Source organism: Hyperoodon ampullatus (genome assembly GCF_949752795.1).
Source record: "Hyperoodon ampullatus genome assembly, chromosome: 17".
Taxonomy (NCBI): domain Eukaryota; kingdom Metazoa; phylum Chordata; class Mammalia; order Artiodactyla; family Ziphiidae; genus Hyperoodon; species Hyperoodon ampullatus.
The window spans coordinates 2,970,463-2,987,183 of NC_136930.1; the positions used below are offsets into that span (position 1 = coordinate 2,970,463).

At 44.1% G+C, this 16,721-nt stretch overlaps 1 protein-coding gene across 2 annotated transcripts in view; it reads right to left on the bottom strand.

Moving 5' to 3' along the window:
* The window catches only part of ATP6V1H (ATPase H+ transporting V1 subunit H), a gene marked incomplete at its 5' end in the record, with an annotated part of 47,339 nt that extends 36,801 nt beyond the window's left edge, over nucleotides 1-10,538 (bottom strand). For both annotated transcript variants that reach the window (XM_079722186.1, XM_079722185.1), the window contains 4 exons: nucleotides 1,584-1,697; nucleotides 5,919-6,008; nucleotides 6,980-7,082; nucleotides 10,426-10,538. In XM_079722186.1, the coding sequence (XP_079578312.1) occupies nucleotides 1,584-1,697; nucleotides 5,919-6,008; nucleotides 6,980-7,082; nucleotides 10,426-10,538 (420 nt within the window). The remainder of the gene's footprint in view (nucleotides 1-1,583; nucleotides 1,698-5,918; nucleotides 6,009-6,979; nucleotides 7,083-10,425) is intronic.
* Between the last annotated feature and the right edge of the window lie 6,183 nt (nucleotides 10,539-16,721).

Here is a 16,721-nt window from a genome sequence, read left to right on the forward strand (position 1 = left end):
TCGCTTTGCAGTGACATGCGGTCGTCTTCACGTGCCTCGCTAAGTGAGTTCACAGACACGCCATCTAACTTAAACTGACCTAACTGTCACAAAACAGAAAAGTGACACGAAAGGATCCCTGTAAGGAAACTGGCAATTGAAAAGATGATCTCAGCAGTGGAAGCACAAGCAAAAGGGCGAAGACAAAGGAACACGAGGCCTGGCGTTTCCTCTCCAAGCACAAGCTCTTCATCAGCACGGGGTAAACCAATGAGCATCTGACCCTCAAAATCTGAAAGATGAGCCAAAAGTAACGGAAATCATAAAGAAATGGAAACACAGACTTGGCTACACCATGGATAATGATGAATCTTACCCTAAATGTGTATTTGGTCTTTAACATATTTGTCAATTTTATTATAAGACCATCAAAATTAGGAAAATGTTTAAATCATGTTTCCAGACAGCAAAAACAAGCCTCTACACAATTTGAAAGAAGAAAATATATTACTGTTTTCTTTTTAAAGTACTCTTTAAAATAGTTTATTTCATGAGTCCTCCTTTTAAATTTCTTTTTACGAATGTTTCATACAATATACGAACATACTAGTACATAAATGAATACAGATATATATGGAGAGAAAGAGAAACTGTGCGCTCAAAACTCTTTCACTGACAGTGGATCTTGCTGCGAAAATGTAGGCATCTATGAAATGCAGCCTCAGGAGCGCCCCCTGCAGCCCACAATGCGCTAGGAACAGAAAAGGCCTGCACAAAGCCTGATTCCCTCTGATCGTCCTCTCAGACCTTCCGCTCAGTGTTGACACTTCCAAAGACAGCCTTTCAGGCTAAGTTTAAAACAGGAGTGTATCTAAGATATTCAAAAGCAATTAATCAACTACTTAATTAAAATAAAAATTAAACACAACGGCTGCTTCAAAGCAAAATTTAATTTCTATAGTAAAATGCAGTTAATTCTGTCACAGACCACCTAAAGCTGTTTGCACATGTGAATTTACCACAGGCTTTATTTTTAAATTTTTTTAATTTATTTGTTTGTTGTTTGTTTGTTTATTTTTGGCTGTGTTGGGTCTTCGTTGCTGCGCGTGGGCTTTCTCTCGTTGCGGCGAGCGGGGGCTACTCTTCGTTGAGGCACACAGGCTCTAGGCGTGCGGGCTTCAGTAGTTGTGGCATGTGGGCTCAGTAGTTGTGGCTCGCGGGCTCTAGAGCGCAGGTTCAGTAGCTGTGGCGCACGGGCTTAGTTGCTCCGCGGCATGTGGGATCTTCCTGGACCAGGGATCGAACCCGTGTCCCCTGCACTGGCAGGCGATTCTTAACCACTGCGCCACCAGGGAAGCCCCACCAAAGGCTTTTATCTCAATGAGCTCATCAAATGCTCTACAAAGTTGAACTGTGTCAGAGCAACCCTGCCTCCTCTGACCTCCCAACACCCCACACTACTAACATCCAGTAAGGAAGCGCTGCTTTGAAAAGTCAATGTCAGAGCAGTCACTCCTCTGGGTACTGGGACGTTACCAAGTCACAACACCCAGCCCGGGTGCATTTCTTCCCTGAATCAGAAATGGGACCAACTCAAAACTTACCATATGAACAGTAAAGAGATCCTGGCGATTCAACATGGGCAGAAAGTAGGACCAGGCGGTGTTCTTGCTACGTTTAGCATAGTCAAAGAAAATGCTAACGCGCTGGTGATTTTCCTAAAAAGAAAGAAAAAAAAAAATGGAAAGAAAGAAACATCACTGATCAGAATGCATTTTCCTAAAGAATGTAACGATTATGCACTGCTTCTCAGCCTTCATTTTATGTCCCTTCAATCCATGTTTTCTCTTTCCAGTCGGTATGAGATTTGTCTCCCTGTTATTATTACAATGGGGCGGGGGGGGTGACGATGGGGGCAGGGTAGGGGCAGGGGATAGTTTTAAGTAAAATTACCTTTAGTTATTATGATTAGTTTAAATCAGGTGAGCCAGGATAACAGACCCCCTGCAGGTGTAGCACCCGAGTCACATCTCTCCTCAGCCTGCCCCCCTCAGTGCTATCTGGACACCTCCACCCTCCTTCCACACAAACAAAATTGTGTAGGGCAGAGAGATCCCAATTCAGCTCTAGATGGGAAGATCAGCAGGAAGCACTTCAAGCTACTTACAGACAGGCCAGGGAAACAGGGAATTAGAGAAATCTCGGATGTTCTAGGTTACCCTGAGCACACTGTGATAGAAAAATCGGGGCACATAAAGACAGCAAAAAACAGCATAGCATACCAGCAGGTAGATCAGAGGAACAATTAATTCTTAGTTGAAATCATGCAAACTCTACCTGTCAACGAAATTTTCTCTGCATATTGCTGGCTGAAATCCACTATCTGGTTCACTAAGTGAACACAGTGGTTAAGTAGCAATATTTGGTAAACAGCACAAATAACCACATAAACAATAATTTTAACTCTCAGATCAACATTTAAATCTTTTTAAATACAATTGCTTTAACTTTGGTCTGTGCTAGCAGTTACCTATTTGAGGAGCAGGCTACTATCTCTTTAAGTAACAAATCATTATAGTCTAGACTAACAACTGAAATAGTTATGATAACGACTCCATCAAAGAACTCGAAGTTCAGGTAGGTCATCATTAACTCCACTGGTGGACTATTTTCAAAGCTAAAATTGTAATTCTCATATTGCACATGTAAATTAACAAAGTCCCCTACACACAGAAAGAGCAGAAACTGTCACACGTTTAACTAAGGTTAAAACCCATCTTCCTCAACTAGTCCTTCATGGATTTGATTCCTATTTAAAAATGCACCTCCAGCCACTGCTGCTCCAGGCACCCAAATCCACATCTTTAACAGAATAAGGATAAAGCCCTCTCAGAGGCACTGAGCAACTGATACTAATATGCGAGCACAGAAAACATTTTAATCTTCAAAATTATGTACTAAAAACTAAACACGTGAGGAAAAACAAGCAATTCTGCCCCCAAAGTATTCCCATTCAGATGTGTTAAGAAAAAAAAGACTGGATTAGAAATGTATAACAATATTCTTTAAATGGCACACGGACTCAACGTGGAAAAAGTGGGCACAAATTTCTCAATGTAACCAAAATTTTACCAAAAAAATCAATTGTCAGAATACGTTTAATCAGTAGCTAAGGTTAATGGCAGCTACCTAAGTCTAAATCTCTCCACAGATCTTCCATAAACACAGGTCAACAAGAACAAATAAAACTATACTCTTGAAGATATCCTACTTCGGACACCGCCTTGATTGGCAAAAATGTAACAACCTGACAGTGCCTTTTGTTGGCAAAGCTGTAGGGAAACAGGCATTCTCACACGTTGGTGGGAATGCAAAATGGAATATTTGGCAATATCTTAACAAAACTGCATACGTGGTTCCCTTTTATCCAGAAACCCCATTTCTAAGGATTTACCATGAAGTACACTCCCAACAATAGGAAAATACATTTGCATAAGGTTATTATCTTCACTATTTCTAATTGCAAAATATCGTAACCGCTTTTTGCCCGACATCTTAGCGAGGCCTCAGTGGTAGCAGCTGCCCTCCGAGCTTGAGATGCCCCCAAAGACGGCAAGAAGAAAGAGGCCAGAAAGTCGGCCACTAAAGGACAAAGACCCGGAGGACGATCTAAGGGCAAAGCCAAAAGTAAGAAGTGGCCCAAAGGCAGAATTCGGGACAGGCTCAGGAACCTGGTCTTCGTGACAAGGCCACACGCGGCCAACTCGGTAGGAAGCTCGCAACCCCAGCTGTCGCCTCTGAGAGACGGAAGATTCATGCTTCCCTGGCCAGGCCAGCCCGTCAGGAGCTCCACAGGAAAAGACCTAGTGACGGCTTTTAAAACAGCTCAAGTAACTTACACGAGAAACACCAGAGGTGGAGATGCCCCAGCTGCTGGGAAGATGCATGAGTGGTCCCACCAACTGCACATTTTGAAAAATAAAACTTTATTAAACCCAATATATATGTACCTAAACCCACCTCAATGGCTATTACATCAGAGGCCGATTAAGTAAAATATGGTATATCTACTAATGTCCTCTGTAGCTGTCAAAAAAAATATGGGAGATTGAACTGAAATGGAATGATTTCTGGCATATTGTTAAGTGAAACAAACAAAATACAACAGACTACGTCTAGTATGTATTTCTGTATAAGAAAGAGAGGGAAATAAGAAAATACACGTGTACCTGTACATGTGTATCTGTTTGCAATAAGAAAAACAGGAAGGACAAACAGAAGTCTACGATATTATGACCTACAAGAGGTGGGTGGGAGTGTGGGCAAGGCGGACTGGGGACATACCTTTCTGTATAGTTTTGACTTCTGGAAGCATGTAAACGTTTTACATAATAAAAAATAGTAAAAACCAACAGGGATGAGGAAAAACACTGAAGTAGATTACAAACAAAAATAAATGAAGCTGACTATTTCTGGAAAAATAACGTAACCACACTAAAACAAACCTGAACACAACACTCTGCACAACCTCGTTTAAAGACAAAGTACAGCAGACAAATACTGAACTCCAGGCAAAGGGCTTTTTTTCGGGCATGCGGGTCAGCAATTCTGAGCCGACTTCCTCCGTATCACGGGTGGAACAAGTGAGTAACAGGACGAGATGACCGCGCCCGCTCGCCGGCACAGAAGACAGTCCAGCGTGGAACGGGGGGCTGGCGTGAACTCGGGGGCGGGGCGGTGGAGGGCACAAACTGGAGATGCTTTGTGTGAACTCACGGTTTTTAATTTACGGGTTTGTAAATGTGTATAAAAATTGAGGGAATATGTGCATGTGTGAGTGTGGGTGGGTGGGTGTGTACGTATTAGTAAAACCAGGGTCTGCAGGCCAGCTCACGGCCTCCTCATTCTAGTCCAGTCATAGTAACGAGCGTTACCAAGGCAGACCACAACACTCCCCATTTATCCTGACTTTACTTTCCTAAAGGAAAAAGTGCCAAGAAAGACGGAGATCATTCTCAGACGGGCTTGCGTCAGCCCAGGCTGGACAGCCATCCTGAGCTGATAAAATCACAACATCCCTGTAAGTGACACGATGACCCTTAGATGGGCAGCACCCTTCCTCCTAACCTCCGGGTCCTCAGGAACAGTTCGCCCAGTGGTTGCACACAGTAGGCCAGCGATAAATGCTCTTCCTTGTAAACTGACAGACGGACGCCCTCCAAAGCCAGACTGACTCTTTTCTTCAAGAGACAGGCAGACTCTTGAGTCTTCAAGACTCTTTTCCCTGAGACGTGCAGACAGGCCTTGGATTTTGCAGCCAGTTGGCCTGTTTCAGAAAGACTGCTCTCAATACCAGCAATCTAAACCTAGATTATACTCGAGTATAAGATACAATATTGTGAATAAGGGAGGCCCTCTGTGTGTAGGGACAACAAAGCAGTAAACAGAAACTTCACATCACTGGAAAAGTCTCAGATGATAACCAAAATGCTCTCCAAAAACACCATGTTTTTGAGGGCAAGCACCTTGACTACAGTCAGCACTAAACCCCCAGGGGCCTGGCCCTGGCCCGGGACACAGGGGCACTGAAATCTGTTGAATGACTGAAAGAAAAGAGCCACATCATCTGTGAGTAGGCAGAGAATCCAGAAAGCCTCAAGGGATGCACCGAGCACTGCTGTTGTCCAACACAGAACTCTGAGGAAATACAGAAAAAAGACATTCTGATTCCCCGACATCCTAAAAACAACACAGTAGCCAGTGCGTGGGCAGTCCCAGCTTTACCACCATTAGCAAATTACAACTCACACAACGAAGACAAATATCCTATCACACTCTGGAAGGGAGCCAGTGCTCTAGGTGAAACCTTATAGAAGTGCTGTTACCGGGAGAGCACAAAAAGGTGAGGACCAAACAGGTCAGGTGAAGAACACACCCACCTGCAGCGTGTCATCAACCATGGTGAGGATGTACTGAACCGTCTGCTCTTTGGAGATGTGAGTCATCAGATTTATAAATGTCTTAGCACACTAGAAAAAATGAAATGAACGTTAACCACTGTTTTCAAATGTGCAAACACAACATTTTAATGGAATTTCATTAAAATATTACTTCTCTTGCCTAAATTAGGATGCAGTTATAGAAAATGCCTGCCTTTTACAAATACTGTGATGAAGTATGGGAGGACCATACTAGGGCTTGCATCAGTTTTTTAATAATTTCTAGTGACGTCAAAATGTTTACTATTTTTAAATAGACAGACCTCGCCACTATCAACTCTTAAAACTGTAAAGACTAAGTTACGTAGACAAATCTAATATTATCATTCGTTTTGGGTTTCTTTTGTGTTTTTTTTTTTTGCTTTTTGGGGGTTTTTTTGCTTTTACTAGGAAACAGAATACCAGAGCAGCACAAGTACAGGAATTCGGTACAGGCACTGGAATCAGAAGGCTCTGACCAGTCTCCATCCTATGATTTAACACCTATGTCAGAGTCTCTCTAGAATTCAACAAAACTGGCACCCATGATATGTTTCCTCCCAAATTTCCCAGGATTGTTGTGAGAATCAGGCTGAATCGTATACGGGCTCCTTCGGCCAATCAGGGCACTGTATCAGAAAATCTGATGGACAGCAGAGTTAGATGTTATTCTAGTGAGAATACAAAGTAGAAAAAAATTGCTTAAAAAACAGAAAGGTTAAGCAACTTTGAAAATACTGTATACTTTGAAACAGTAATTTCCATGCTAGGAATCTATTCTAATTCGAAAAAATTTTTCAGAAATGCAGAAAAGGATGGAGGAATAAACATACTCAATAGGACATTTTTTCCAAAATTAACAAAGAAAACTAGAGATCCCTCAAATGTCTTCCAATAAAAAAGAGTCTTTAGTTAAATTATGACACCTACCTACAGTGGACTATCACATGGTCATTGAGAAAATTTCTAGAATGTCTAATGACACGGGGCAGTGTTCATGGTCTAATATCTGAACTGATCACCTGACTGCCTTCAGTCTGAAGCATCTCCTGCTTCTCCTCAGGACTTCTTTTCATTTCAAATCTCTGAATGAACTCGCAGTCTTCGGAAGAAATCATCTGCCCCCTAGAAAGAAAGAACAAGGTTTCCGTTCAGCAGGAGTTGAAGGGCCACTGGCAGCAAGTGACACAGGACGTGCTGCCTCTCTCTGCGAGGGCTGACACCAGACCCTGGCGTCCCACGGCCCTGCCGTCTGAGTCCAGCCGCACCACCTACTGCTCATGGGCCTCCCAGGCCCTGACCGGAGCTAATTGACCTGCAAAATGGGAACAAGAACCCCATGCCTTTAAGGGGCAGAACTGAGGCTGAAATAATTCTCACGAGGCGGTGAGCACAGGGCCTGGTCCACAGGAAACACTCACTAAAATGCCACCTCTGGGCCTTATCCAAGTCTCAGCCTATCTCCATCCCAGCCAGCTTACTTGGCCATCTAAGTTATCAAGACAAAACCCCTGTTACAACTTGCTGCAATCATCTCCTCCAGCATATTCTTTCCCTTCAGACCCAGAAAAACGTGACCAAATCCTCTCTGAAAACATCCCCAGCCTCCCAGCAATCGGCCCGCGCGCCGTCTTCTTCCCCGCTCCGCACTGCTAACTCGCGATCTGAACTCCAGGCTGACCTCTCCCAGCCCCACTCACAGATCACATACATGACACAGGCACTCCACACCCTACAGGAGCAGAACTGAGGTCACGAACATATACCCCCCCCACACTCTATCCCCCAGCCGGGCTGATGGGACGATGGAAGCCAAAGCAGACACTGTGCCCTGTTCCCATTAAGACTAAGCACTTCACATATCACAGTTGGTCAGGAGAAAACGCACTCTGCACCCCAGGCTAGACCAAGATAACGACGCCAACCTGTCTGGTTCCAGCACAAAATAAATGAAGTCTTTTTTCATAAACCTGAACTCCCTAGCTCAATCAATTTTACCCCCAAATTTGGCTATGCTGACATGTAAAAGCATGCCATACCTTTTAAAATAGGATAATCAAAAGAAAAAGATGCAGTTTTTCTACCATTGAGAAAGTGTACTATGAAGGTTATACTTGGTAATCTTGAAATTTTGCAGCTTTCTTTTGTTTTTATTTGGCAAGCCATTCCTTCTGAAGTCTAACTTCCTTGCATTTGTCCCAAGGAACCTTTTTTTTTTGCTTTCTGTGTTTAAATTATTTCACCTGTAATCTTCCTCTGACAGTCCCACAGTCTAACAGGCCAGGGACTCCGGCCCCTCCTGTGATGAGCCAAGTCTGCTCCGGCCCCGTCCTCACAATACTTCCCCCTGACATCACTCCCCTCCCCACTTCCCCGCCGCCGGGGTGGCTCAGCCCAGTGGCCCCGGTCCAGCTCAACAGAGGCACACGGCTGACATGTGGGGCGCATCTGTGTACAGACATACAGAGTAGACGGCTTCTATAAAAGAAACCCACGAGCTGGACAACAGAATAAAGGACAGAAGTAGGAAAAAAGGGAGACTAAGACTTATGTAGTGGGGCGGCCTTGGAACAGGAGGAAGGGAAGAGAAAGCAATTAAAAATCTCCCTGTGGGCTTCCCTGGTGGCGCAGTGGTTGAGAGTCCGCCTGCCGATGCAGGTGACACGGGTTCGTGCCCCGGTCCGGGAAGATCCCACATGCCGCGGAGCAGCTGGGCCCGTGAGCCATGGCCGCTGAGCCTGCGCGTCCGGAGCCTGTGCCCCACAACGGGAGAGGCCACAGCAGTGAGGGGCCCGTGTACTGCACACACACACACAAAAATCCCCCTGTAACTACGAACGTTCCAAATGCCAAGGCGAGGGAATGCCTGCCCGTCAGCCAGTGCTTTATGATCGAGTTCAATATTATTCTATTTAGGTTATAAACATTCGGGCTTTATAAACATGAAACTCCTTGTCTTCTAGTCTAAACACACTCTGGACTAAGATTAGGAAACAGAGCTCAAAATCCTCATTTCACAGGGGACTTAAACAATTACAAAGATACAGACGACCAGAGAAAAGATCAGAAAGTCCCTCTCGCTCCTGCCCTTAAATCTGTGGCCTCACCATAATCCTCTCCCTTAGACTGGGAAACCAGAAGTCATCCTAGATACTTTTTCACCCTCACACATCAAACTGACCACTAAGGTTTTCTCCAGTCTCTCCAATTCTAGCCATTCCCACAACCCGAATACTGCTCTAACCTGTCCCTAGCTCCGGGCTTATCATCCACAAATCTACCCTCTACACTGAAGGAAGAACAATCCAACCAAAAGGCAAATGTGATTATCTAACTCCTGCATAGAACTATCCGTTATTTCTAATTCCTCCAACAGTGAATTTAAAACTGTGTTCCTTGGGCCCAGAAATAGACCCCTAAACATATGGTCAACTGATCTCCAAATGATCAGTTTATATATCTGACTTCCTTACTAGATTACGAGTTTATCTTTCTGTAGCCCCAAAGTCTGGAAATAATGCCTCAAACTTGGCAGGTGGTTATTAAATGCGTGAGGAGTAACTAAATTAACAGAAATAAATGGGATCATTTCTGTACACTGCATATACCTCTTAGAACAAAGCAAACTGCTAAATATAAAACTAAAGATTTCCCAGTTTCTTTTTCAAAATACGCATGCAAATCTTAACTGAATTTCCTTAATAACTCACCGTTATGAATATACCAAAATAAAGAGATACGAAGTAAAGTCAACATGATAAAGTATGGTCAAGGATAAATGAACACTCGCTTTAAGATAAGTACAGAACACCCACATGCTAAATCTTAACACACGCAAGGAGGGGGAAAGAACTAAAATTTATTGAATGTATTCAACACACCAGTGCTTGTATTCAACTGTGCTAATGCCTTAAATACATGATTTCAGCAGCGCTCCCATGGGAAATGCATCCCCATTTCACACTTACTTTAGTGAACCTCAGAGGAGTTAAGGGATTTGCTGAAGATCAGCAAACTAGTAGACACAAGAACCAGAATTCAAACCCAAGTCTTGAAACTCAAACGCCTGCTCTTTGCTAGTTGTCTGAGCCCTTCTGCAACACCACCCGTCCCCACTCTGATCACCAAGGCATACGGGGCGGGCGTCGGGCAGGCTCTGCCCGTCATCCTCTTCCTCTCTCCAGGGCTTGAACACTCCTCCTGTGCTTCCCATTCATCCAAACAGTACCACTTTGCAGGCAGAGAAGGTCAAAAGTGCTGTGGCCAGTGCTGCCTCCCAACTAGAGCCCCAAGCTGCTTCCATCACACTAAGCTGTCTCCCTGTGACAGCTAATTATTCTAAGGAGGAAGTGTTTTCTTCCACATTTATTAGTATTTTTCCAGTATTTCTCTCACAGAAGCATGACCATGAAAAAGTCTGAAGCAAAGGCACATGATTACCCATGATTCACAGCAAATCGGCACTTACTGAAGGTAGGACTGCCAGTTCACTTTGTTCGCACGAACTTCTGCAGCCTTGGCAGCAATGATGTTGGTTGGAACGGCAGCATCCACGGCGCCCCGGATATCCATCTTGGTCATCTAAATTTATGATCTTGAATGTTTTTCTGCGGATCTTCAATTTTGATGCAAGGTAAAACAAGGTGTGATTGTTTTTTAACAACTACTACTATTATTATTAGCAATAGCATCATTATCACCTTAATCTCTACAAGCATTCAACTCAAATACTAAATATCCTAAATATTAAATAGTTGTGCCATTATATTTCAAATCTTGTCCCGTTATGCACTGTTCCATAGAAGTGTTCTCTATAGGTTTTTACTTTTCCAGGAAAGGTTTTCTAATTATTGGCACCAATATCGCAGTAAGATTTTTAAAGTAACCATTTAAGATATTGAATTAAGAAACCATGCTTAGAATAGGCATACAAAATAGGAAAGTATTTTAAATGTATACAGTTGAAATCAACTTTCCTCTTCTGACAGAGAAAAAATAAGAACCTGCATAGTACAGATAGGACCAATTATTTTATTTACATTTACTAAGCATCATTTTAAAGTGGCATATGAAAAACCTACATGTCCTTTCTAACATTATTTACTCAAATTAACACCCAAAGTGGGAATGCAGTATCTTAGAAGACAGAGCTTTCTTTTTTCAATCAAAATTTATAGCAGCTTCAAAATCAATATTGGGAGAATTTTTTGAAACAAATAAAGATTACAGTTTAGGCACACCCAACAATGAGACTGGTGTGATAATATGATCCTACAATAATGAACTTTTAAGTAATTCTCACTCCTAAACTTAAAGATAAAAGCTTAAGCCTGATTTTATCACGACACAAAATACAAGTTCCGGTTTACAAAATATAAGCTCATAGTTATGACCACAAAGAAGCTTAAACCACACCCCAAATTCTATTCCAGGATCCCAATGACCTTAGTCAGTTTGGAAGTAACCTCTACATCTGAGGATGTGTGTGCTGCATGAACAAACACGGGCAATGCGGACTGGCTGGGCCCAGGTGAAAACAGACGCCGTCCGGGCCAAGCTGGAACCTGGAATCAAGCGGGCTCAGCCCCAGCGGCCCCTCCTGCGGCGGCTGAAGGTGCCTCAGGGCGGTCACCTAGGTCCCTGAACAACTCGAACCCCCAGCCGGCCAGGGCCGCGGCCCAATCCTGGGGAAAGCACACCTTTCACCCGTCCACACTCTCTCCCCTGCCCTTCCCTGCGGGGAAGGCGCCGCAGTTTCGAAAACCCCGCTGAGGCCCGGAAGGCAAGAAATCGGGGAACCGGGGCCGGAGGAGGCCAGGCGGCGCCTGGGCGGCAGAAACCAGCGCGCTCCAGGGAAGCGGAGAAACCGCAAGCTCGCCTCGCCGGGGTCGGGGAAGGAGTCGGGGACCGGGGCCCAGGCCGCAGACGGCACGACCCGAGCGCGGCCTCACCCAGCGAACCCGCGGGACCCTCCAACGCACCCCAAGGCGGCGGGAAGATGCAGCGGTCCGGAGTCGGGACCGCCGCCGTGCTGGGGCGCCGAGGCGGGTCTCCTGCCGAGTCCGGAGGCTTGATCGGCGTTGGGGACGCGGCACCAGAAAGCGAGCGCGATTCGGCACCGATCGGACGTGAAGGGCCTTACAGGCAGGAGGAAGCCGCAGCGGCCGCAGCGGAATGACAGGAGCGCCGGTCACGTGAGCGGAGGCACGTGACCGGCCGGAAGGCGGGGGCCGGGAGGGCCCAAAACAGCCAGAGGAGCGCCCTGCGCGCGAGAGGGCTCCTCTGAGCGCGGGGCTGGGGGCTGGGGGCGGCCCGGACACGCGGGGACCCCGCACCCCGAGACCCGGCGGCCCCGTGGACGGAGTCCGAGCCAAAACTCATCTAGCTCAACCGTCATTCTGAAAAGTTTAATTTAGTGCTTTGAAATCGGTTGACTTTCACTTGGGTTTGACATGTCAGTGAAGCAGGCGTTCTTATTCCGAGTCTCAATATGAAACTGATGCTGAGACATGGGTCACAAAAGTTATCTTGCCCTAGGGCTGCAGATTTAGCGAACAGTGGATGTTCCATGCCACAGCTGCAATTATACTAAAAAAAAAAACAACAACAAAACTATTCCAGTTTAATTAAAATTCAAATTTAATAGCACCCTGTATTTTTCTGAAAACCCCGTTTTGAGCCGAAGTTTTCCCCAGTCCAGGCCTCAGCTTCCCTCTTTATCTTAAGATAGTAATAAGTAACGCTACACTGCAACTAGTGAGCGGGTATAATAGCATATTGTTTTTGATAACTGCTGAAAGACATTTGTAGGTATAACCAATACATTTCTCCTACAAATGTTAAATTTAGGTCAAGTTTTGAAAACAAAACTAATATTATACACTGATTACAAATAAACACAGTAGGAATAGTATATAATATTGTGTTCTTTTTTTGTATTGCTGCTGTAACAAATTGCCACAGATTTACTGGCTGAAAGCAACACAAATGTATTATCTTACAGTTCTCTAGGGCAGAAGTCTGAGGTGGGTGTCACTGGGCTGCGGATGTTTGGCTGGGCTGAGTCCTCCACGCCGCTCCCCAGGCTCTAGAGGAGAATCCATCTCCTTGCCTTCTTCAGCTTCTTCTAGGAGTTGCATGGATTAACAGTCCATCAGCTCCCACGCACTCTGAGATGTTTATGCTCTTAGATGCAAGTCTCTCCATCCTGCCTGTTACATTGACCCTTTAAGAAATGTCCTTATACTTGGGAATACTGCAAAATAAATACACATTTGTCAATAAGTACTTTACTCACCTTTAACAAATTGTAAAATTCTTTTCTCATACAAACTCTCCTTCCTGCAATCTCCAGGACACTTGCTTTACAGAGAATTCCAGGAAATGCCAGTCAATGCTGCAGTTCCACTAGATGTACACACACACACACACACACACACACACACACACACACACACACCCTCAAATATGGAAAAATGTTTACTAGGATCTCAGGAGCACTGTGTGTGCAATGTTTTATTAGGAGACTTACTTAGATAAAAATCATTAACAAATTAAACTTAAGAAGTTGAAAGAATGTTCACACAAATAATTTTTAAGTAGAAAGAAGTTTCTGAGAGGGAGAATGTTTACAAGTGTGGGGAAAGTGCTAAGAGAAATTAACAAATGTTCAAAGGAAATGTTTCCTCCAATGTTTGACACCAGAATAGAAGGTGCAGAAATGAGAGTGGGGAAGTGAGGAAAAGGCTGGTGACCTAAATGACATCCTTAAAGAGAAACGCAAACGATTTGGTTTGCAGGGTGGTGCACAGCCATGGTTTCCGGCCCCAGGGTATGGAGATATGGAGGCTGGTCCCAACTGTACTATCACATGTAGCCCTTGGACACATCACCTGATACCCCATGCATGTTTCCCCATCCACAAAATGAAGAAGATGATGGGAAGGAGGACAAGACACTCTTGATGGTCCCTTCCAGCTCCGGAAATCGCACAGGTTAATTTGAGTCTACTGATATCACCTATTCCATTTTCGTTCTGAGAATCCGGAGCCAAACACCAGGTCCTTAGACCCTCAGATTTTCAGTATATTCCCAGGGTTGGGCAACCATCGCTGCAATCAGTGTAATAACATTTTTCATCTCCCCTAAGAGAAACCTCTTACTCATTAGCAATCATTCTCCATCTCTCCCCAGACCCTCCTACCCTAGGCAACCACTGATGTATCAGTACGTTCCATATCTATAGATTTGCCTGTTCTGGACATTTTCTTATACATGGAGTTAGACAACATGTGGTCTTTTGTGACTGGCTCTTCCCACTCAACATAATGTTCAAGGTTCATTCATGTGGCGGTACATATCAGTACTTCATTACTTTTTATGGCTGAATAATATTCCATCGTATGGATATACCTCACTTTGTCTATCTGCTCACCAGTGGATGGGCATGTGGGTTGATTCCAATTTCTGGACATTTGCGTGTCTTTGGTGAACATATGTTTCAGTTCTCTTGCTTCAGTGCATATCTACAAGGGAACTGCTGCCGCCAGACTGTTTCCCAAAGTGGCTGCGTCATTCTACACTCACACCAGAAGTGGATGAGACTCTCAGTCGCTCCGCATCCTCACTATCACTTGTGATGGTCTGTCTTTTTTACTAAAGCCAACCTGTTGGGTGTGACGTGGTATCCATTAGTGATTTTGACTTGCATTTCCCCAGTGGCTAAAGATGTTGAGCACCTTTTCATACGCTTTTTGGCCATTTGCATATCTTTTGAGAAATGTCTATTTAGACAATTCACCCATTTCCAGTTGTTTTTTTTAGAAGCTCTTTTTATATTCTGGATACAAGTCCCTTATTATGTATGTATGATTTGCCATATTTTCCCCTATTTTGTGGGTGTCTTTTCACTTTCTTCATGATGTCCTTTGAAGAGCAAATGTTTTTTATTTTGATGAAGTCAAGTTTACCTATTTTTTTCTTTTGTCACTTGCGCTTTTGGTATTGAACCCAAGAAGGCTTTGCTTAATCAAAGGTCACATATATTTTCTCCTATGTTTTCGTTCAAGAGTGTTATAGTCTTAACTCTTATATTTTGGTCTATGATTCATTTTGAGTTCAGTTTTTTTAAATAAATTTAGTTATTTATTTACTTTTGGCTGCGTTGGGTCTTTGTTGCTGCACGCAGGCTTTCTCTAGTTGTGGTGAGGGGGGGCTACTCTTCGTTGCGTTGTGCGGGCTTCTCATTGAGGTGGCTTCTCTTGTTGCAGAGCAAAGGCTCTAGGCACATGGGCTTCAGTAATTGTGGCATGTGGGCTCAGTAGTTGTGGCACACGGGCTTCAGTACTTGTGGCTCGTGGGCTCTAGAGCGCAGGCTCAGTAGTCGTGGTGCACGGGCTTAGTTGCTCCGCAGCATGTGGGATCTTCCCAGACCAGGGCTCGAACCCATGTGCCCTGCAATGGCAGGCAGATTCTTAACCACTGCGCCACCAGGGAAGTCCAAGTTCAGTTTTTAATGTGGTGTGAGGTCCAACTTAATTTTTATGCCTGAGGCCGTCCTGTTTTTCCAGCACCATTTGCAGAAAAAACAGTTCTTTCCCAATTGAATTGTCTTGGCACCTTTGTCAAAAATCAACTGACCATAAGTGTGTGGGTTCATTTCTGGACTCTCAATTCTATTACGTTGATATATGTGTCTATCCTTATGCCAGCACCCCAGTCTTAGTTACTGTAGCTTTGTAGTAATTTTTCAAATTGAGAAGTGTGAATTCTCTAACTCTGTTCTTATTTTCTGAAATTGTTTTGGATATTCTGGGTCCCTTACAATCTCATATAAATTTTAGAATCAGCTTGGTCAATTTCTGAAAAAAAGGAAGCTGGGATGTTGCTGGGAATTCTGTTAGTTTTGTATGTCAGTTTTGGGGGGCCTGGGATCATTTTGTAAAGGAAACTTCTCCAGTTTGTAGTCCCCAGTAATACATACCCGGGATCCTTACCTCTGTGCACCCCCAGAGCCAGCAGAGGCTACTTGGGCATTAGATACCGTTTGAGAAAAAGGTATTATGGTCTATCTATTTGCACTCTGTTTAACAATCCTATATTTATAAAGCACTTTACAAATAGGAAGTATGATGTAGAAACCAAGTCTTGGCTTAATCATTAGAGAACTAGTTACCGCCTAAGAAAATCACTTCAATTAATTCTATATGACCTAAGTAAAAAGTGTAATAATCCTTGGGATTAAGTTTGGGTATGAGTTTAGCACACATTTCCATCCACAAAGCTGACTGCTACTAAAGTGACCTTTTAAGAGACCTAGATAGACCAGGTGGCTCCTCTGCCTCTTGAGTGTATAGCCCCAAACTGTCAAGTATCACACACTACGAACACAGAACTCTGCCACGCAATCTATTTCCTTTATCATGCTATACTAAGCAATATATCGCTTGAATCATGTCTTTCAGCTTTGATTTAGCATTCAATTTGAATTAGGAATACACTGCTACCTGTAGAGGGCAGTCATAACATACCTGGGTGCTCAAAATCAGAGGCTCATCCTGGAATAGAGCTAACGGTCTGTGGATAAACTGCTGACCCACAACACAGATAATCCTTTTGCTTCAGTTGATGTAATTTTGCAGGGAGGCCCCCAGCAGACTGAGCGACAGACCAGCACCAGCCAAAGGAAGAGAAATAGAGTGGACCCTGGGCTCGTGGTGTTAAAATCAAGCTACAGGACTCATTTGGAGACTTTATTGTACAAAC